A 23,424-nucleotide genomic window follows, 5' to 3' on the forward strand; every position below is an offset into this window, starting at 1 on the left:
TCTAAAGGTGCTCTAGCGACAGATGCTAGAGGCCATGGTCTTTAGCCTCTTCGGTAGAGCACCCGACTCCCATGTGGAAGGTCGCCGGCTCGTTATAAGCTCAGAGTGGGTCGGGTGATGTAGGACCAACGGGATTACATATACATTACCATACTAAATCAAGAGAGTGGCCATGGCAGAAATAGAACAAGAAAGAATTTCATTACAACACTGAAATAGAAAACAGTAATAAAAGGTAGGTGAAAGACCAAAACATTTTTTTTTTTTTTTTACAAAATCTCATTAGGCTTAAAATTTTTTTTATTCTTATTAGTAATAAGTTTAAGAGACAAAATATGTTGCATGAATTATGCTATGACATCATCAATGGCCCCAAAAAAAGGGAAAAGTGCAATAAAATGTCATTATGCATCAAAAATATAACATTTTTCCAGCGCTATAGAGAGGAAAAATTCAGCAAGGAAAATGAGAAGGTATAAAACTGTTGACCTCATCAGGATGACTTAATGACCACTAGTGTGACGTTCTTCCGGAGTCTCCATTTGGAGAGACGGAAGTTCGCAGTAGTCTGAAACAACAGCAGGCCCCCACCGCTGCTGCTGCGGCTTCCGGGCAACATGTACCAGCTGTAAACATGGCGGAGGAGATACTGGAAGCAGTCGAGAAGTTGCAGTTAAGGCTCGGAGACAATCAAGAGCCTCGCAAGGTATGAAAGCCAGTCTTTTAGACGAAGCTAGCGATTAGCGTCGACCCCCTCGCCCCACGGATAGCTGTCTTAAACAGATGCTAGTGTCTAGCGTTAGCATGAAAACCGTGTTCCGTTTGCTATCCAGAAATCCCACGGATAACAATTACAACCGCAGCAGACCGTGAAATGGTTGATCGGTTGGGCAGCTCAATCTGAAACGTACAGTTTTCATCAAATGTTCCCCGAATCAGTCGATTGATTCAGCGAAATCAGACACTTTCTCCGAAGCTAGTGTTCAGCTATTAGAAATGACAACACAGCGATTTAATAGGATATCAGTGACAGATGTAGACAGGCCGTGAGTACATGATACTCTATAAAATACGATTTCTTTTTTGTTGTACATAGCTTATGTTTCAAAATCTCGTGAGCTGGCTAAGTAGATGGTATTGTTTGGTGTTAGAATGGTTTATATGCCTCAGAATGTTGTCTAGATAGGCTGCTCAACTGGTGGAAACTGCCCACACTTCTGGTCGATGCACCCCCTTGTTTCTCTGTAGGCCACGACGACACTTTTAAAGTGCACTTACATGTTTGTTTAGGTAATTTGGTAATTCTGCCATTAAAAGTGAGTCTCGGATGGTTTACAGCTAGCTAATAACATTAGCACCATTGTTGTATTTGTGTACAACAAAATACTATGTTTTAGACATTTACCATGGCATTCATTAAACTGAGTATATATTGTCCTGGATTATCAGATGTCAGTATTTCCCAATCTATATTTGAGTGACTTTTTGGATACTTAATTGGTATGTTCTGTCTATATAGCTGTGCTTTGTTTGTGTATCATTGATACTCAAAGTGCACTTAAATGCTTGTTTTGGTAATCCTGCCATTAAAAGTGAGTCTTGGATGGTTTGCAGCTAGCTAATACCTTTGAACTATTGTTGTGCTTGTGTACAACAAAATAGTCCATGTAATAATTCAAAATAATTTTTAAACATTTACCATGGCATTCGTTGAAATGAGTCAATATCCTGGATAATCAGATGCCAGTTTTTTTATTTTATTAATAGTTGAGTCACTTTTTGAATAGTTAGTTTGTGTGTTTTGTTTATGTATCATCCTATTATATATTATCCTATCATGGACACTTTAAAAGTGCACTTTAATGCTTGTTTTGGTAATTCTGCCATTAAAAGTGAGTGTTTGATGGTTTACAGCTAGCTAATACCTTTAGGACTATTGTTGTGTTTATGTACAACAAAATAGTCCAAGTAATAACTCAAAATAATTTTTAAACATTTACCATGGCATTCGTTGAAATGAGTCAATATCCTGGATAATCAGATGCCAGTTTTTTAATTTTTTTTATTAATAGTTAAGTCACTTTTTGAATAGTTAGTTTGTGTGTTTTGTTTCTCTATCATCCTATTATATATTATCCTATCATGGACACTTTTAAAGTGCACTTTAATGCTTGTTTTGGTAATTCTGCCATTAAAAGTGAGTGTTTGATGGTTTACAGCTAGCTAAAAACATTAAGACTATTGTTTTGTTTGTGTACAACAAATTAATCCAAGTAATAACTCAAAATAGTCATGTGAATGTACCAAGGCATTCATTTTATTGAGTAAATACCATCTGGGATAATCAGATGCCTGCTTTTTATTTAGCTGAGTAACTTTTTGTATACTTGGTTTTTGTGTTTTGTTTATGTATCATCCTATTATATGTTATCCTATCATGGACACTTTTAAAGTGCACTTAGATATTTGTTTTGGTAATTCTGCCAATAAAAGTGAGTCATGGACAGTTTACAACTAGCTTTTAACTTTAAGACTATTGCTCTTTTTGTCTACAACAAAATACCATGTTTTTGGATTTGTACCATGGAATTCGTTGAAATTAGTAAATTTCATTCTGCATAATCGGATGCCAGTATTTCTAAATCTATATTTGAGTGACTTTTGTATACTTAATTTATTACGTCTAAATGGCTGTGTATTGTTTATGTATTATCCACACTTCTAAAGAACACTTAAATGTTTGTTGGTAATTCTGCCATCAAAAGTGAGTCTTGGATGGTTTACAGCTAGCTAATAACTTTAGCACTATTGTTGTATCTTTGTACAACAAACTACCATGTTTTTGGACATATACCATGGCATTCATTAAAATGAGTATATATCGTCCTGGATAATCAGTTTTTTTTATAATTAAGCGACTTTTTGTATGCTTCATTTGTATTTTGTGTTTATATGGCCGTTTTGTTTATGTATCACCATCTTTTCATGTATCGTTGACACTTTTAAAGTGTTTAAAGTTTTTAAAGATGTTTGTTTTGGTAATTCTTTAAATCATTGCTGAATTTTAGTTCTTATTGTTATGAACAAAAAAATCAAATTAATTCCTGCTATTACACCTTGTGTTACGCATATTTTTATTGAACATCATCTATCTTTCATCTTGTGCTGTCTAGCTTCTGAAAACTCTGAAGAGGCTGGGGGAGCTTCCTATGACGGTAGACATTCTGGTGGTAAGACCAAAACATTGCTTATAAGTTTAAAACCGTTATTCTTGGGTTTTGTCTAATGGTTGTTAAGTGCAGCTGCTTCTCCATCTTTGAGTGTTTGTTTTTTTTCTGATTCTTGCAGGAAACAGGCATTGGAAAAACTGTGAATTCTTTGCGCAAGCATGAATATGCTGGTGAGGCAGCGAAGAACCTTGTGGCAAAGTGGAAAAAGCTGGTGCCAGAGAAATCTGCAGACAGGTTAGCCTTCTGAAGAAATGTTGTCATTTCTATTTACATTTTTAGATAACAGGAATTGTGTGATTTTTATACATAGGTGTAAAATAAATGCTTGAATTCACATATATTTTTGTCAAAGCATGTGCTGCAGATTTTCTTAGTAAAGAATTGAAAACCGAAATGTCTGTTTTCTTTAGAATATCATTAACTGAACTGAACTCAAACAGTGAAATTTATACCAAACTGAACTAAATCTGTTTTAATTTAACTAGAGCTACACTCTCCTGTCTGCTGTACTTGCTAAAATGTTTTACAATCTGAAATATTTTTATGGATTTTTATTTTCGTTTCTTAATTTATGTTAGGCTGCTTTGACACACTCTACATTATTTAAAGTTCTATAGAACTTAAGGTTGTCAGAACAATTGAGTTCGGTACCAGTACCAACCTGACGGGTTGCAGGGAGCCCAGAGATAAGACATTTCTGCAGAAAAAACTTGTTTTATTTTGGCTTCAATAAAAGCCATTTTTAATAAAAAAACAAACAAACATTTTAGGGTCATTATTATTAGCTGCCTTAATTGCACTTTAAGCTGAATACTACACTACCTGACAAAAGTCTTGTCGCCTATCCAAGTTTTAGAAACAGCAAATAATAACTTGACTCCTAGTTGATCATTTGGTATTAGAAGTGGCTTATATGAAAGGCAAAGGCCTCTAGATTATGCTTGTTTCACCAAAGTAAAATATGATCATGCCTTGATTATTATTGATTTAATTAGGACAGTAAGGTCTGACTTTGCTTAGACAAAAGTCTCATCACTGAACAGAAATAATATCCAGTATAGAATATAAAGTCATGCTGCAGTGGAAACAGAATGAATATTGTGTCTGACTCCATCATGAGCTTGGAGGACTGCATCCATACATCTCTACCATGACTCAAATCACTTATGAATAAAGTCATCTGGAATGGCAAAGAAAGCGTTCTTGCAGGACTCCCTGAGTTCATCAAGATTCTTTGGATTCATCTTCAATGCCTCCTCCATCCTACCCCAGACACACTCAATAATGTTTATATCTGGTGACTGGGCTGGCCAATCGTGGAGCACCTTGACCTTCTTTGCTTTCAGGAACTTGATATGGAGGCTAAAGTATGAGAAGCGCTATCCTGCTGGAGAATTTCTGTGGTTTGTATTGTAATGGGCACCACAGATGTCTTTACCTCAGGCTGTTGATGTTGCCATCCGCTCTGCAGATCTCTCACACGCCCCCATACTGAATGTAACCCCAAACCAGGATTTTTCCTGCACCAAACTTGACTGATTTCTGTGCAAATCTTGGGTCCGTGCGGGTTAAAATAGGTCTTCTGCAGTATTTGTGATGATTGGGATGCAGATCAACAGATGATTCATTAGAAAAATCCACCTTCTGCCCCTTTTCCAAATGATCAACTAGAAGTCTAGAAAACTAGAAAACAAGTTGTTATTTGTTGCTCTTACAACTGGGACTTTTGTCAAGCAGTGTAGTATCTTCAAAAATATCTAGTCAAATATTATTTACTGTCATCATCATGGCAAAGGTCAAAGAAATCAGTTATTAGAAATGAGTTATTAAAACTATTATGTTTAGAAATTTGTTGAAGAAAATCTTCTTTCCGTTAAACAGAAATTAGGGAAAAACAAAAACACGGGGGCTAATAAGTCAGGAGGGCTAATAATTCTGACTTTAACTGTGTGATGCTCAATGTGTGGTATTGTCCTCTAATATAAGTGATTAATAAATCTATTTATGTTTGATGTTCACCGAAAGACCAAGTGTAAAAGATGGACGTTCCCACTCGCGCATCAGTGAGTCTGCCGGCCACAGACGGGTCCGGGAACGCTCTCCAGTGGAGCCTCCTCTTATGGAGGAGGAACAACATGAAGAAATGGGCTACCAACATGGCTACTCGCCGTCTCCTCCACAGTACAGACACAGCAGCGCTCCGCAGTATCAGTCAGATGAATACGAAAGCCCTCCGGAGGACGAGCCGGAGCCCAGTCCTCCACCAAATAACATTCGGCACAGCAAGCCACACAAAGAGCCAGTCAGAGAGCACAATTCCCAGGACCTGCGGGATCAGGAGAGACGAAAACAGAGGCCCGGGGGCGAGGAGAGGACTAACCGAGCGGACAGGGAACAACAGGGCGGGACGAGTCACAGATCTAAACACGATCGGCTTTTAAGCTCACATGAGGGCAAGAGGGAGAAGAAAGGGGGAAGTGATGGTGAGAATGCTTTAATTTTCTGTTTTGTTGTTGTGGTTGACATGACATTTGTGTATTGAAGACAAAAGGAAGTTGCTTTAATGCCTTTCTTTTTGGCAGATAAAAGCAATTTTTAACAATACACTTATTTAGGAATACTGTATATTTTTTTTATCATAATTTACAGTGCCATTAACATTTACGCTGGTTTAGTAAGAGTTTTTTTTTTTGTTACTTATTGAAGATACAAGATAGGTGCTTTACTGCCTTTTTTCAGATAAAAGTAATTATGGCCAAAAATACCCTTATTAATGGTGCAGTAGGTGATCTTCCACAATGCTAACAGCTTAGCATAAATCTCTGAGTCACAGTCCCTCCCCTGCCGTCCAAAGGCACGCCTCCTAAAACAGGAGCACGCGCACCTTAAAGATGACAGCAGAACCCTCTCTCATATGTTAAAAGCGACTAGTGCTTGCCTTGTCCGACGGCGTGCAGGAATTACACTCATTACTAAGCCAAACTGACATGCTATTACAGAGCGTCAGCCAATCAGATCACTGTATGCAAATACACCAGCTAGACAGTGGCCTATTGCTGACTGAATTTCATTGGCTGACGCTGCTATGAGGATTGCTTCACACGGGGCTTCAGCGTCAACGCTCGACGAAAGACGTGTCTGAAGTTGGATCTGAAGCGATCGTCATAGCAGTGTCAGCCAATGAAATTCAGTCAGCAATAGGCCACCGTCTAGCTGGTGTATTTGCATACAGCGATCTGATTGGCTAACGCTTCCGTCGGCGCTTAAAAAGTTGAGCTAGTCCCAACTTCTGCAGCGAGCAATGCCTCTGAAGCGGCGCCGACGGATCCACAATGCAGTTCGGCAACGCTTGACGTCACCCTTTCAAAGTGAATGGGAAGCGTTGACGCTTACGCCCCGTGTGAATGGGGCATTAGATTTGCGTGGTAAACAATATAGGGAGAGACTAGGCAGAATAGCGCTATTCACTTGTGTTTTGTTGTTAAACTAATTAAAATCTACATCATCGATGCTGTAAAAGGTCCTTTATGAAACTGAAAATACTCTTATCAATCTTTCACTGGAAGATTTTAGTGGCTGAACAACACTTCTGTGAAGATATAACCCATTTGTTACAACAACATCCAAAGTTACATCAGCTTTGCGTGAAGCTAAAATAGTTATAAAACAAAACATTACCTGTCTAAGAGAAATCCTTCAGCCATGGTGTCAACATTTCTCCACCATGCAAAGATAAATCCAATATTGATTCAGGTTTTTTAAAAAGTTTTGATTCGGCATGTTTTTGCCGATTGCGCACTCTTGTGCTCTCTTGTGAATGCCCAAACCACATCTATGCACAAACATCGGTCGGCGGAGCTGTTTGCAAATCTCAATTTGCTGGCAGACAGATTGGGCTACTTATCGGATTTATGGGAGATGTCGGCCCGACTCTATTTAATTGGATGAAATTTTATTGTTTTTTGCCTTACCCAAAATATAAAAATACATATAAATACGTTCAGATCATTTACTTTAGTCATTACTATTGGAATGTGAAGAGACTTTCAACCAGCACACCAAGAAATATTTCTGAAGACAATCACCTACTGCACCTTTAAATATACTGTAATTTATTATTATTATTTTTTTTGCAGTACAGTGACATTTGTTTCTTGTACTAAATATACTTGACAAGACTGTTACGCTGTTTTAATGGGAGTTTTTTTTATTTCGTCAGAAATTTGATATTAATTTTTATTGTTTAGGAAAAATCTATTTAAAAATTCTTTATTTCAAGTAGAGATGAAACAATTATAGATTTTAGTTGTACGATTATAGTCTGAAGAATCATCACAGTTTCACTGTTATCACTGTCGATTATTCTGCATTCATTAATTTCAAAACGCTACCAGTTTAGAAAATTACATGAAAACTCTTTGGCCTAGTTTCACAAACAGGGCATAGATTAAGCCAGGACTAGGCCTTTGTTAAATTAGGCTATTTAAGCCACATTTATAAAAATGACCTTAGAAATGTATATTACTGGTGTGCACCTGGAGACAAAAAAGACACTGATGTATTTTAAGACATCTCACTGCAACTTTTTTTCAGTTGAGACAGCTCAAACATGCAGTTTAATCTTGACTAGCATTAAACCTTGTTTGTGAAACTGGGGGTTTATGTGTTATAGTGGTATTTATTGCATGTTTGCATGTTCTCCCCGTGTTGGCGTGGGTTTCCTCCGGGTGCTCTGGTTTCCCCCACAGTCCAAACACATGCGCTATAAGTGAATTGGATGAAGTAAAATCGCCGTATTGTATGTGTGTGTGAATGCAAGAGTGTATGGGTGTTTCCCAATACTGGCTCAAAGGACATCCATTGCTTAAAACATATGCTGGAATAGTTGGCGGTTCATTCTGCTGTGGCGACCTCTGATAAATAAGGGACTAAGTTGAAAGAAAATCAATAAATGAACGAATTGTTAAAAATAAATCTAAATAATTGTGACCTGTTTGGTTCAACAAGCATATACATATAGTCTTTTAACTGCCTCAGAACACACTGCTATCTTTAAGTGTTATGGTCAGGCCCACTCGAAATCTGCACACGCAGAATTCCGCAGGTTTTCCACAGATTTTCTGCAGATTTTTAGCCCATCATTAATTCTGTTTATTTACTTGGGTAAATTATGTAAATCTATTTTTATTCAGTTTTTAATTAATTTCAGTAATATCATTGACTAATGTGTCTTTTACTAGATATATTATAAGACAAACTTGCTTTATTTGCCAAATAAAGTTAATCTAATTGGATTTGCATTTTAAACATTAAATAAAAGTTAAAAAGATATTATTTTTTATTTAATATATTAAAGTTTTAGTTATGATGCTTCAGAATAATTCCACACAAATCTGCAGACTTTTACCAAAATTCTCTGCAGAAATAGCAAAAAATTCCGTCTGACGCTAGTTATGGTTATTATTATGCTTTCCATTTGGGGAAAAAATGCATGGAGATTTGATTTCTGAAATCTGTTGCACTCCATTTAAAAGACTATTTTCTCTTTGATAGTCAAATCAAATAGAAAGTGTTTTTAAATTAGAATTATCTGCATTATTTAGCTCTTTTTTTCCCTCAATGGTCCTTCAGAAATCATTTTAATGTGCTGATTTGGTGCTTGTATACTATAATTTTTTGGTTTTTGTTAGGTTTAAATGTTTCCATATGTATGAATTATAAATATTTTTATTTAAAATACAGATGTTAAAAGACATGCATTTAGCTGAAATTGTGTTTTTTTTTAATATTGCTATAAATATTAAGTAGTTAAATATTTCTTTTCCTAAAAAAAAATTTGCATGTACTTTTGTCTAACAGGAAAATCAAGAGAGAGGAGGGAAGTTCCAGGGCCAGTGGATGAGGATGAAGAGCCTTATGAGGCTCCGACCATGTCTTTTGAATCCTTTCTTACATATGACGCTCCCACCCCAACTAAAAAGAAAAAGCAGCCCTCCCGACCCCCTCAGCCCCCTGCCCCGCTTCCTTCTGCTTCCTCCTCCAAGTCCAGCAAAGCCAACGGGACCAGCAGTAAACGCTCAAAGCCATCCTCATCCTCTTCCTCAGTGACCACACCTGCTGTTCCAGAGAAACGCAAGAAGGTAAGGCTCAACCTGTTTTTCTGGCCGGGTGATGGGGAATCAGCTTTTCTGCAAGGTGTTGAAGGGTTGATGTTCTCTAAATGTCTCCTCAGGTTGTGGATGTGGTTCCCACACTTCCTGATATCCCTTTGCCAGCTATTCAGCCCTTCTACAGACCACTGCCCTCCATTGACCTCACGCCACTCTCCCCCCAGAGACGCAAAGGTACGCGTTTTTGACTTTAAGCGCAAGTTTAAGAATAAATTTACATAAAAACAAATTTTGATTGATTTTGGGTACGTTTCTTTAACAAGTAATTCATCACTAATTACTAGTGCTGGGCAAAAATGAATAGATTAATCACATCCAAAATAAATGTTTGTTTTGACATAATATATGTGTGTATGTACTGTGTATATTTATTTATATACATGCATGTATATATTTGAGATGTTTATTTCTAGTTAGATGTAAAATGTATATCTATATGATACTAATTACAGACTCTCAGAGCTCTCTCAGAAATTGTAAATATTTAAAAATAGGGACTATTCTTACAAATAAATTGCATAGTTGCAATCTAAACAACTACATTGTCGATTAAAAAAGCCTCAAAAGTACATTTTGTTGTCTAACAACAGTAATATTTGTCAAACTGTAGCGTATCTCTGTTGCTGGGTGTATGTGGGCGGAGTAATACACAAAGGTGAAAGGTGAAGAGGCCTTTGTGGGATGTTACTGGCGAAATATTGCATGGCTTTCAGCCAATCAGGTTCAAGAATCAGACAGAACTGTTGCGTGTATATATATGTATATTCAAAACTATCTTTTATTTTGGATTTGATTAACATTTGCGCTACTAATTACATAATAAAAATTGTTGTACATATGATGTATAGTTGTAATTCACATAATCTAATTTGTCTGAAAAGTAATTTCATTTATATGTTATAAGTAATTTAATTACTTGACTTGATATTGCAAATCAACATAAATCTCAACACATGCAAATCACAAAGTAATCATAAAGAATATCATTTCTATCCGAGTCAAACAGGACCTTTAATTTTTTTATAACATTATTACTTAAATGTTAAAGCAGTATCAAAATGTTAAATGTTCCAAATTTATTACACCATATTTCATACATTAACAAACATTTCATTGTTTCTTAAGCATATGTAATTGGAGGACAAAATGGAAAAATTTAAATAATTAAAAATATTTAGAAAAAATATATAAAAATCACCAAAATGATAGATCTTTATTGAAAATTTTTTTTTTTTACAAATATATTTAAAAATCTATTTCTGATCATATGGGAATGCCTTCATAATTAAGGCAGTTATCTTTTTAAAAGCTCATTGCGGTTGTCGGCACAATAGCCCATTGGTTAGCGGGCTTACATATGAAGCGGAAGTGCGCCGGGCGTCCCGAGTTCGAATCCTGGTTCATTGACCTTTCCCAATCTTGCTTCTTTCGCTCTCCCACTTCACTTCCTGTCAAACTATTGTCCTGTCAAATAAAGGCAATAATGCCAAAAATAAATCTAAAAAAAAAAAAGCTCATCGTGGTCAAATGTGGTCAGCAGATTGCTGAGAACAGCCATTTTAGGACAGTGTTTGGGTTGCTCAGAGTGACTTATGAGTCCTCTTCTTCACTCCTAATGTTTACTGATTCAGGAGCTAGTTTTAGTGCTAAAATGATGACCCACTCTAAGAGCACACGTTTCAGAGTCATAGATTTAAGATGTACGTTTTTCTTTTAAATTGTAAAAGTCTTCTAATACAGTGAGTTTTGAGCAGTTGTTTTGGATGTTTATTTCTGTAACACAATATATCAGACCGGTGTTTATTTGTTTAGTATTTTTAGGTAAAAAAAAACAATGTAAACTCTAAACTTTTTTTTTCAGGACCAAACTAACCAAAAGAATAAAATGGCAAGTGTGATCCCACTATCAGTTAGACAAAATAAAACCTGACTTTAATTTTAAATAAGTGTAAAAATCCCAGTTATTCTGTCAGTATGTTTAAAACCAACATGTTTTTTTCTTCCAGTTCCAGTGTCAAATGAGGAAGAGGATGGTGGCTACACAGGGCGACGGCTGAACTCTAAAATGGTGGTGTACTCCGGGTCCAAGACTGCATATTTGCCCAAAATGATGTCCCTGTATGAGCAGTGCATTAGAGTCCTGCAGAACAACATCGACTGTGAGTGTTCTCATGCTCTGATCTCTTGTTTTATTTAAGTTGTAATTGTAATATTTACAACTCCTTTAATGAACGCTACAGCAGTCTATAGTATTAACTGAATGAAATTCTAGGGCTGTGCTATTAATCGAAAATCCGATTTCGATTTTGGCCTCTAACGATTATGAAAAACCATTAATCGAGGTTAACGATTATTTCATTATTTACCCCCCCTTTCCAGTTGTTAACATTTGTTGCTCTTAAAAGCGCAAACTGCGTGTGTGCGGCGCACAGACACAGAAGCATGCGGTCAGCATTCGCTTTCATTCACACACTGACGAGCAGAGCATCTAAAGCCATCTTAATGCGAGCGCTTTAATGGTCAAATAGGTGTCAAAACGCGGTGTTTAGTGATTATTCATATTAACCTTCATTTGTGTAATAAACAAACGAGTTGAGAATCAAAAGACATGTGAAAGAGAAACCATTAAAGTGAAAGCGCGGAGTATTCCTGCTGCCACCTGTTTTTATCATCATTATTTAAATAAGGAGAAAATCCCTCGCTGCTCTTGACTGAAGGACTTTTGTAGCTTAAGTTGTTTTCTTTCAGTGAAGATGCTTAAAGCACAGTTTGTTTCTTATTTTTTATTCTATTGTTTTTATTTCTCTTTCCTTTGCTGGGAGGAAAAAACTGTATACAGTTGGAGTCCGAATTATTAGCTAATATTAGCAACCCTTTTCCTCCAATTTCTGTTTAATGGAAAGAAGATTTTTTTCAATACATTTCTAAACATAATAATTTTAATAACTCCATTTCTAATAACTGATTTTTTTTAATCTTTGCTATGATGATAGCACACAATATTTGACTAGATATTTTTCAAAATACTAGCATTCAAATTCAAAGTGCGATTCAAAGGCTTAATTAGGGTAATTAGGCAAGTCATTGTATAACAGTAGTTTCTTCTGCAGACAATAGAAAACATATATTGCATAAAGGGCAGGGCCGGATTAACCAATGGGCCTTATGGGCACAGGCCCAGGGGCGCGTGCGCACTAGGGGCCCCTGCGAGGGGGGAGAAAAAAAAAAGACAATTTCGGAGTGTCTTTTTTGGCTAAATGCAAATAGCGCATCTTGTTGGAATAAGCTATTCAGGGATTACGCCCATCGATGCCTGATTGATAGAGACAAGATGAGTATAGAGCTGCTATTAATAAGTCACAGTGGCGCACCTTGTAAGGCGCACAGCATCATCTTTTGACGCGATTAATCATAAACTCGGTTCGAATCCACCATCAGTTGAACTCGTGCTACTTTTTTTTTTCCCCATTACATATCAGATTAAAAAAATATATTTATTTTTAACAGGAAGGAAACATTTTTTTAAAATAATGCAAATGTGATATAAAGTCACAAGTGGCTCATGGGCATTTAATAATGTTTAGCCTTATTATTATAGGTACCTCCCACTCTGCAAAAACTATATTGCTCAGACAACTGTATTTCCTCTGAGAAAAAAAATCGCGAACACATTAATATTATTATCATATTTAAATTGCCTTTCTTTCTTTAACTAAACAGAATACTGTAATTGGTCAAGCGCGGAAACGTCCGTTTTGTAATAACCCCCACTAAACTGAGCGGACTGTGGTGTACGTTATATCTGCCATAGATCAAAAATGAGTGGACAAGTGGATTTAGCAAACGCGAGAGAAAGAGGAGAGGAGGCATCTTTATTGAGGCATTTTCCATACACACCATATTTAAACAGACCCATGATCAGGAGAATGAGGGTACAGAAGAAGTTGTTATGGTAACTTTAAATGATGAATAGCTAGCATTAAAAAGGCGGAGGAGGCTAACGGCAGCGCAGCGCGGACTGGATTCATCGTGTGAGAGACCGACAGAAAAGGAGAGAGGGAGAGAGAGAGAGAAAGGCCCAGAAGAGGAGAGAGACGGGAGAGAAGAGGTATAGTGTGTGTGATTTCGGATACTTTTAGGTTTATAATCAAGTCTTCATCACGAGAAGAGTAGAGAAAATACAGGGAGAGGAGGAGAGAGACAGTAAATCAGTGTTTGTATTATGAAAGACTCAGATTCATAGAACTGGATTGGAGAAGCATTGTGCGTTATATGCCATGGCAATAATATGCTTTATAAGTTTGTAAAAGCAATACATTAAAATACCCTTAAAAAAATATATATATATATATATAATATATATATATATATATATGGCCAGGTAGGGGGCCTTACAAGACAATGTGCCCAGGGGCCCCTGAGTTCTTAATCCGGGCGTGATAAAGGGGCTCATAATATTGACCTTAAAATGGGTTTAAAAAAAATTTAAACCTGCTTTTATTCTAGCCGAAATAAAACAAATAAGACTTTCTCCATAAGAAAAAATATTAGTGGACATACTGTTAAAATCCCTTGCTCTGTTAAGCATCATTTGGAAAAATATTTATTTTTAAAAGAATTCTCAGGAGCGCTAATAATTTTGACTTGTAATCGTTTTGAATAATCGTGATTACAATCATATTCTTCATGTGGCTGAGTTTTTTACTCCACAGCATTTGAAAGCATGATATTATATTTCATCATACTTTATGAAAACTTTCATTAATATCATTAATCTTAAATGAATCATATCCAAGATGCCATTGCAGTTTCATAATTGTCTGTTTACAGTCCGTTTTTTACTGAAATGATGCGTTTTTTTTCTCTGTCTTAGCAATTGATGAAGTTGGCGGAGTCCCGTATGAAATTTTAATGCCGGTTCTGGAGAGATGCACTCCTGAGCAGCTTTACCGGATTGAGCAGTGTAATCAGGTGTGTGTCAACTCAATCATGGGCAGACTAGAAGTGTCACGGTTCGAATCTCGTCTCTGTACTGGACCTACTGGTTACTTCATCTGTTCTATTCTAGTTTTGATATATTTACAGTAGGAAATGTATTAATTATCCTCATGGAACATGATCTATATCAGGGTTTTTCAAAGTCGTGGGCCTCCCTTTTGACACAACTTATCCATTGGTGCCCCCCTCCTCCCAAACACGCACGCACGTCTCATGCTGTCATTAGCCTAAATATCTTGACAAACCACACATAAAGGTCGTGGTTCATCAGCTGGTCCTGTCAACGTAAATCCTAAACTCAAATACTGATCATCCTATCGTCCTCTTTTGGGTTAAAGCCCTGAACTTGAACGCTTTGAATCGGGGGGTCTCAGAAAACCGATCCATTGTATTAGCAGCATAGACTGTAAATTAGCAGGCATATACCTGTATTGGCGGGCTTGCCAAACAGAAGCGAATTCACAGCTATGGCCTTCTGGGTAAAAAAGTTTTTCTTATTTTTGACGTATTATTTTTTTTTTTAGCTTTGTTTAATTAAAACATTTAAAAATAATAAAAAATACATATAATAATTAAACTTAATAATTAGATTTTTATTATATAATATTTTTTTCCCGCGCCTCCCCTGACATCCTCTGGCGCCCCCCAGGGGAGGCGCGCCTCACACTTTGAAAACCCCTGATCTATATTTAATATTCAAGTTATTTTTAGGGCAAAAAAAATCTTTTTTTGACCCATAAAATATACCCAATGCAATTTAAGACGCATATTTATTGAAGTCGCACTGAAAAGTGCAGTATTATTGAAAAATCTCCCGTTCAGAACTTTGCATGAGCATTAAGAGCTCGTTTTAAACAGATCTGCCATCTGAAAGAGTCTCTTTTCAGTCTTTCACAGAAGAGTCGGATGATCTTTGGATGAAACACTGTCAGCGGGATTTTAAACATGCAGCTCCTCAGGAGTATGAATCCTGGAGGGAGCTGTACCTGCGCCTCCATGAGGAACGGGAGGAACGTCTGCGCAAGCTCACCATGAACATCAGCTCTGCCCATGCAAACAAACCTAAACGTACTCACAGATGGCTCTCGTTAGTCCGTTTATTTCATGAATCTGATCACAAGTGCAAATGTTTTATATTTTTCACTTTTTTCCAGTGCGGCAGGTTAAAATGGCGTATGTCAACTCTGCCGTTAAGCCTCCGAGAGATGTGCGCCGCAGACAGGAGAAGTTTGGCACTAAAGACGGTTCTTTCAGCACAAGCGCTGCTCCTCCATCTGCCAAGTGAGTCAATTCAGCATTAGTCACACAGATGACATTGTTTATCAAGACATTTTTTTTTGTTTTCTTTTGACTATTAAGAAAACGTCTGTTTATTAGGACTTCTAAAGTACATATTCTGCATGATCTTATTCTACACCTCTAATCCTCATCAATGCCTAAACCCAACTACTATCATATTAAATATTAATAAACCACAACTTAGTAGTTTACCGAGCTGAAGTCATAGTTAGTGGTTAGTTAATATTTAGAATTGTACCTTAAAATAAAGTGTGACCAACTTAACAAAACTAGCTTTTCAGAAAATGAAAATGTTGTAGCTGCGTTTAAATATGATGTTAGTTCTTGATTTGCTTTGCACAAAAGTGTCTGGTAAATGACTAAGGGCTCAATTTTGATGATCCAGGCGCAAAGTCTGAAGCGCAGGATGCAAAAGCATTAAGGGCGTGTCAGAATCCACTTTTGCTATTATAAGAACGGAAAAATATGCTTTGCGCCGTGGCGCATGGTCTAACAGGGTTAAGCTTATTCTCTCAATGAGTTATAGGTAGGCCCACACGGAATCTGCGCACACAGAATTCCGCAGATTTTCCGCAGAATTCCGCAGATTTCTGCCGTTTTTTTAGCCCATTATAAATTGTTTATTTACTTGAGTAAATGTGTAAATCGAAATTTATTCAGTGTTTATTCAGTAATTTATTACTTTTTATTTAATATATTAAAGTGTAAGTTATGATACTCCGCTGGATATTCCCAAAATAATTCCGCAGAAATCTGCAGATTTTTACCAAAATTCTCTGCAAAAATAGTAAAAAAACATCCGCAGATTCTGTCTGGCCCTAGTTATAGGTGTCTTTTGAGAATAAACCAATCAGAGTCTCATCTCCCATTTATTTTAAGAGTCAGTTGGGTTGCTCCATAGCGCATTTGCTATTTACCTGGCGGACTTTGTAAGTGGAAAAACTAAATGCTTCACTCGAGAGAAAACAGTTAAACAGAGCATCTACAGGCGAGAATGAGAGATGAGCCTCCTCATTCTTTACTTTCACTTTCACTCTTGTGTATAAGGAAACGTGTTGTACGCACAGACATCCATTAGCCTATGCATAGTTAATTTCATTTGTTAAGCGCAAAGATTTGTTTCAAAACTATTTCTAAATTCAGTTCTAATTTCCAGCAAACAGTGAATGAACAATAATAACGAAGTGTGTTCAAAAACGGAGTTATATCCTAATACACATGCTGTGCCCCATATGGTCTGAAATCTGACAGGTGGGCAAATCTAAGCTTGTTTTTAATTAAATAAATATAAATATTCATATAATAAATAATAATAATAATAATAATAACATTATGCAAAGCAAATTGTCATGAATAAACTAAAAAAGCCCCCCCAAGATGAAGAAGGCATGGAGGCAGTGGTGTTTATATTAATGTAGGCTAGAAAGTTATGATTTTTGTAATATTTTAATCCTTTAATTCTTTTTCATTTGTAAAGATATTTGTGTGTTGCTGTACATCCTGTGTGTATTAAGCGTGTTTAAGCGAGGCACACAACTAAAGCCTGGTTTATACTTTTGCGTCAAGTGACCGGCGTGACCCACGGCGCATGCAACGCACGTAGCTGTGCATTTATACTTCTGCGCGCTGTCTCTATTGGTCTGCATTAACACTTCCGAAACACTAGTTGGCAGTGAGGTGTTAATGCTCCTCTGTGTCGAGTTTCTTCACTGCTGTTTTGCGTTTCCTGAACACTTCCTGGATGTACAAGTGGCTCAAACTCGCTCATTTTGAGGCAGGAACCGGCGGACGTGCAACAACTTTTACTATAAGGTAAACACAAATCAAAACTTTCCATCCGGAGCTCCTTCACGGGACTCCACACTAGTAAACAATCGCTCGCGTCCAGCTCGCGCCATTCGTGCGGCTCTCGGTCCCGCCCAGACTCGTCAGCGCTATCAAGCCAACCAATCACAGAGCTTGCGCTACGTGTTTGTTGCGACGTGGTTAAATTTTTTGAGAGGTGCACGTCAGCGACGCCGAAGGCCACGGTGAAGGGCTATGCGTCAATGCCGTAGCATACGCCGGCGTTTGACACAGATGTATAAATCAGCCTTAACGCGCTCTGCGCTGGACTTTAGACCTGCTTTGATCTGGTCTATTGTTTAGTCTACTATAGTTCCACAAAATAACAATGCAGCAGCAATGCACCTCAACACGCCCCTTTTTTAGACTAAAACGCCTATGGGTGCACATATGAGTGCAAATGCATTTGCTATTTAAACAGCGGTGTGCAAAACGCCAATACGACTCTTGTGCCGAGCTGAAACTCGCAAACAACAATTGCGTTGCGCCTTGCACCGCATTGTGCCAGGTGTATGATAAATCTTGATTCTTCTTCTTCTGCAGGATCAGACCAGCAACAAACTACAGCATTCAGAGCAAACCCAGTGATGGAGGTCAGTCTTCGTTTAGCAGTCCTGCCCCAGAGTCGTCCTCGCGCTCCTCTGCTCCCAGCAGTGCTGCAGGACACAGTGCCAGAGACAAACCACAAGTCAAAAGTAAGTCGAGAGGAAACCATAGTGCTCCAGTTGTGCTGATATTAGGGATGCACCCAAATTAAAAATCTGGGCTGAAACCGACAATTAGGAATGGACTTGGCTGATGATGAAAATGACTTTATTTTTTTATTTTATTGAATCATATAAAGTGCTTTTGTAAGATGTGATTTAGGGGCGTGGTTAGGTAGGTTAGCCACACCTAATACCTTAAAATCCGAGAATTTAACTGAAAACAAACAGGAAGCGCATTTTCAGATTTTAATTTTAGATTACAAAAACAATCTATTTTTTCCCTAATGACATGCACAGATGAATTGTTCACCACAAAACTAGCAATGTGAGCTGTCAGTTTTGACAATAAACAAAAAATGGTGAAGAGGAGGTGTGTATTAGGTTGTAATATCTCTCCCCAAACCATTTCCAGATCTTTCTAAATGAAATGCCTACTTTACTACATCCAATCAGCTCACAGTTTCGCTCGGAACTGCTTCATAATACGAAGAAGAAAAATAACGATTGCAGATTCTTAGGGGTGTAAAAGATCAGGGTGGATTGCCTTTGTACTGATTTGTACAGATCACAACCCACAGTTCGGATTAATCCATTTTAATCATGTATGAATGCATTTAGGCTTTCCTGTAAAATATATATAATATAATATAATAAAGGGACTAAGCCAAAAAAGAAAATGAATGAATATATAAATAATTTATATCTTTACAGTTCTGTGATGGTTGGGTGGGGGTAGGCTTTAAAAAATACAAATTATTGGGTAATTTAATAGATAGCATAAAAAATTCTACTGTATGTTACTGTGACAGTTGGGTTTAAGTTGGGTTGGGGGTAGACGTTGATAAAATACAACAAATGTGAAATTTAAATAATGTAAATAATTTTCGTTAACTTTCTGCCGCAACTGTATCCGATCTAGCAACAAACAAAATATTAGGGTAAAACAAACTATCATATTTTAAAGACATGGCGGAAGGAAATAGACTTTAATGCAGTGCTTTTTGTCTGATCTGAAACCCACTTCATATCGTATATCTAACAGGCAGTGAAGATCGCTGATATTTAAAGAAATCAGATCTTAAACGTGACAATTTTAAAATGGAAAGACGTCATCAGAAGCCATTAGACTTCCTCGCTGAAAATTAGAAGTCTGTGTGTATATAGCTCATTTAGTTAACACAGAAGATGTTGCATGACAATTTTTGAATATGTATAAATTGTTAAATAGGATAATCTGTAAAACATTTTAAATAATATAGAATTTTTTGTTAGTTTTGTTGGTCTTTAATTTTTAATGTTGCAAATACAAACAACTAATTGGAGATTTATATAGTCTTGTCCTTTTTGAGTGAGTTACTCTTTACTTTTTATTCATGAGTACATTTTTAATGAGTTATTTTTTACTTTTACTTAAGTAGATTTATAGACATGTAACTTTACTTTTACTTGAGTACAAGATTTAATTAGTCTTTCCACCTCTGACAAAGAAAATGTGTTGTAGCGTCACTGAACAGATAACAAGACTCAGCAATGAGTGTCTCGAAGTGAGCTGTATATATGTGTATGTAATCAGCACTTGAGCAGCATCAGCTCAGCTGTGTGTTTGCAATCAGTCAGGATGAGGAACCGGTTTTGTGTGTGTGGAGCATGACTGGTTCTTGTAGTCCATTTACCAGCAGATTTGTAGTCCTATGGGAGTGTGAATTGTTTCCAGCGATCTCTGATGGTTAGATCGCTGGTGATTGTGACAGAATTTTTATTTAACTGATTATTTCTTCATTTAATTTTTTTAATAATTTAATTACAGCTTCTAAATTCTGTTTGATGAAACCAAAAGGGGCGAGGCAGTGGCACAGTAGGTAGTGCTGTCGCCTCACAGCAAGAAAGTCGCTGGGTCGCTGGTTTAAACCTCGGCTCAGTTGGCGTTTCTGTGTGGAGTTTGCATGTTCTCCATGCCTTCGCATGGGTTTCCTCCGGGTGCTCGCGCGCGCGCACTAACACACACACACAAGCACCAAGCAGACACACAGGCGTTTACTGTTATATCAACTCAAAGGCTTGTAATACCATATATCAAGTACCAATGTAATAACAAAAGGTTTTATATAAAGCTATATAAATACTGAGTCGCGCCAGCTCCGGGCCGCAGCGCACATTACTCTCGGGCCGATTCCGGCGCGGATGCGGCAGCGTCGGCTCGCTTACGGCCGCCGCATCTGGCCCGATTGAGTCCACAAGCATCCAGAGTCCGGCAGCCGGAGCCGGGCTGAGTGGTAAGTCTCTGACAGGCGAGAATCTAGCCAGAACTGGCCCGAGTGTATTTTGCTATCTGGGAAAACTCTCTCTCTCTCTCTCTCTCTCTCATTCACAGGCAAAGCTCTCTCTCTCTCTCTCTCTCTCATAGCAATATCCGCGATATTGCTAGACAGCCCGCTCCCGTCCCAAATTAAACCCGTTACCGACCGCTCCCGCGATTTATTCGGAAATTTGGGACAGCCGCGGGAATGCAGACCTCTACCCCACAGTCCAAAGACATGCGGTACGGTTGAATTGGGTAGGCTAAATTGTCCGTAGTATATGAGTGTGTGTGTGGATGTTTCCCAGAGATGGGTTGCGGCTGGAAGGGCATCCGCTGCGTAAAAACTTGCTGGATAAGTTGGCGGTTCATTCCGCTGTGGTGACCCCGGATTAATAAAGGGACTAAGCCGACAAGAAAATGAATGAATGAATGAATGAAACCAAAAGTGTCTTGTGGTACTGATTTGTAATAAATGGAAAGCAAATGACATTTGTCGTCTCCTCTTTTTGGCTAATTCGAAAAATGGTCCAATCCGTGACTAAACCATAATGTGGTCCGAACAGTGAGATTTGTGATCCGTTACACCACTACAGCCTCTGGTTCAGTTGGACTTTTTAAGAGCAGCTATGATTGGTCAGGAGACACTGTGTAGTGATTCTTGAACTTTAACTGTCCTAACAAAAGAAAACAAAAATACAGTGTAGTCTGAACTCGGCTTTACATTACATTGAACAGTTAAACCATTGAAAGTGAATCGTATGCCTTGTATGTTGATCTCATATGCTCTTTCTTTTTCAGAAATTGCCCCGATGATGGCTAAGACTATCAAAGCATTCAAGAACAGATTTTCTCGGCGGTAAAGGGAATTTTTTTTAAACATTTTACCTGTGTGATAGGACTGGAGGAGGAAACCCTTTCTTGCTGTAACGCTTCATAGGAAATGTGCAATTCCCTCTCACCTGTTATGTTTTTAATGCTTTTTAATTCAAGTACAGCTCACTGGACGCAAATCACATGAAATTATCTGCTTCAGCGAACCGTCAGTTACACCGTAGCATGTCATAAACTTCTTACAGGCGCCCAACGCTAGCGGTACACTACAGATTACCACCTGATTCACTGTTACATGTTTATTTAATTGGTTACTGTAATCGCTGTCCACTGTCATTGGACTGAGTGTTTGATTTTAATGGTACAGTGAGAGGGAGAATGAGATGAGATGTAAAAAGTTCAAGGACTGTACACTTCCCGCGCCATCGATATTTATTTTAAAATCTCAGACCTGGCATCCCTGGACCTTGCCTTGAATGATGAAAGATCGAGTCATTTTAATAGATTTTATGAAGTGTTCTATGGACATTTTTAATAAAATCCATGTGTTGCTCTCACCGTGCCGTTATTTATTCTCATTTTGATTCAGTCTAATTCACTTCCACCCATAATAAAAATGCCATCGATATTAACTCAAGCTCTTGTTGTCCAAACTTGTATGTCGTCCATCAGTGAAACACAAAAGACTCTGTTCACATTAATGGCATATTTTAATTCCATAAAAATATCATAAAGGTATGGAAGAGATGACTTGCGCCCCATTCACACGGGGCTTCAGCGTCAACGCTTTACTGAAGGCGTGTCTGAAGTTGGGGCTGAAGCGATCGTCATAGAAGCATCAGCCAATGAAATTCAGTCAGCAATAGGCCACTGTGTAGCTGGTGTATTTGCATACAGCGATCTGATTGGCTGACGCTTCCGTCGGCGCTTAAAGTTGAGCTAGTCCCAACTTCAGCAGCGAGCAACGCCTCTGAAGCGGCGCTGACAAATCCACAATGCAGTTCGGCAACACTTGACGTCACCCATTTAAAGTAAATGGGAAGCGTTGACGCTTGACGTTGACGCGTTAAGGCTATTTTATTGACTTAGAAATGATATCGTAACAAGTGAACAGGTCTATAACAGCAAAAGAGTGGTGAATAATGGCAAAGTAAAAATACATTTATTTGAAAACTGAGTTAAGGCTACTTACATTTGTGTGTGTGTGTATAGAAAACATAATCTGGCTTTAGGTTATGCCTGCTCAGACCGACTTCCGCATCTAGTAATAAAGTATAAAACTGCAGTGTGCACTCACCGGCCACTTTATTAGGTACACCTTACTAGTACCGGATTGGACCCGCTTTTGCCTTCAGAACTGCTTTAATCCTTCGTGGTCTGTATACAGTCTGTATAAACACCAAAATGTAATTTCAGAAGCTCTTTTGAAAAACATTTGCGGTAAAAAAATTTGGCTTCAATTCTAATTACCCAATTAAATATTCAAATGTACGTTAACTTTTTTAGCTGAACACTAGTACCTTGCTAAATATCTAGAAATGTATTTACTGCTATGACAAAGACTAGAAATTAGTTATTAGAAATGTTTAGTTAATAATACTGTTGTTTAAAATGTGTCGAAACTAAATCTCCTCTACATTAAACGGCACTTAAATTAAATATTTAGAAAGATTTGAAATTTTTACTTTAACTGTATATAATGAGCAGTAAACAGTCAGTGTAAGTCAACTTTACACCACTAATAAATATAAAGAGGAGCTTTTTTCTACTGTGTTTACAAAAGAGGACGCGGAGCTACCAATGAGGCGTGAATGCGTCACAAGAACGCGACTCCAAGCTCGGCTCCTCATTGGTTCCGTTGATTCTTTATAGTCCAATCATATTTCACGTTTCGTATTCGCGTGTTGTATATTTCTTCTAGCACCTGTACGGTTTTAGCAGCTTATGTCGCAGAAGCAGCTGGATTCCTTCAACACATCTCTCTGTTGAGGAAAGTTGTGAGTGTACTGACATTTTTTTCTGTTGAATTTGAAACTGCAAGTTCA

General features: G+C 37.6%; 2 protein-coding genes across 2 annotated transcripts in view; both read left to right on the top strand.

The window, feature by feature from the left end:
* The first annotated feature begins 534 nt into the window (after nucleotides 1-534).
* On the top strand, nucleotides 535-21,936 carry eloa (elongin A). Its single transcript, NM_213455.1, is given in 12 exon segments — nucleotides 535-706; nucleotides 3,174-3,230; nucleotides 3,349-3,464; nucleotides 5,256-5,713; nucleotides 9,090-9,370; nucleotides 9,463-9,574; nucleotides 11,407-11,559; nucleotides 14,274-14,371; nucleotides 15,286-15,466; nucleotides 15,553-15,679; nucleotides 18,086-18,237; nucleotides 21,347-21,936. Coding segments are annotated over 12 exon segments (1,869 nt in total). The 5' UTR covers nucleotides 535-634; the 3' UTR covers nucleotides 21,409-21,936.
* A 1,342-nt stretch (nucleotides 21,937-23,278) lies between these two features.
* pithd1 (PITH (C-terminal proteasome-interacting domain of thioredoxin-like) domain containing 1) overlaps nucleotides 23,279-23,424 on the top strand; it is a 9,103-nt gene continuing 8,957 nt past the window's right edge. Inside the window, 1 exon segment of the mRNA NM_207074.1 lies at nucleotides 23,279-23,424. This exon segment is cut by the window's right edge and continues 199 nt beyond it. The gene's annotated coding sequence lies outside the window, so the exon portion shown is untranslated.

This window comes from Danio rerio, chromosome 19 (assembly GCF_049306965.1).
Source record: "Danio rerio strain Tuebingen ecotype United States chromosome 19, GRCz12tu, whole genome shotgun sequence".
Lineage (NCBI taxonomy): Eukaryota > Metazoa > Chordata > Actinopteri > Cypriniformes > Danionidae > Danio > Danio rerio.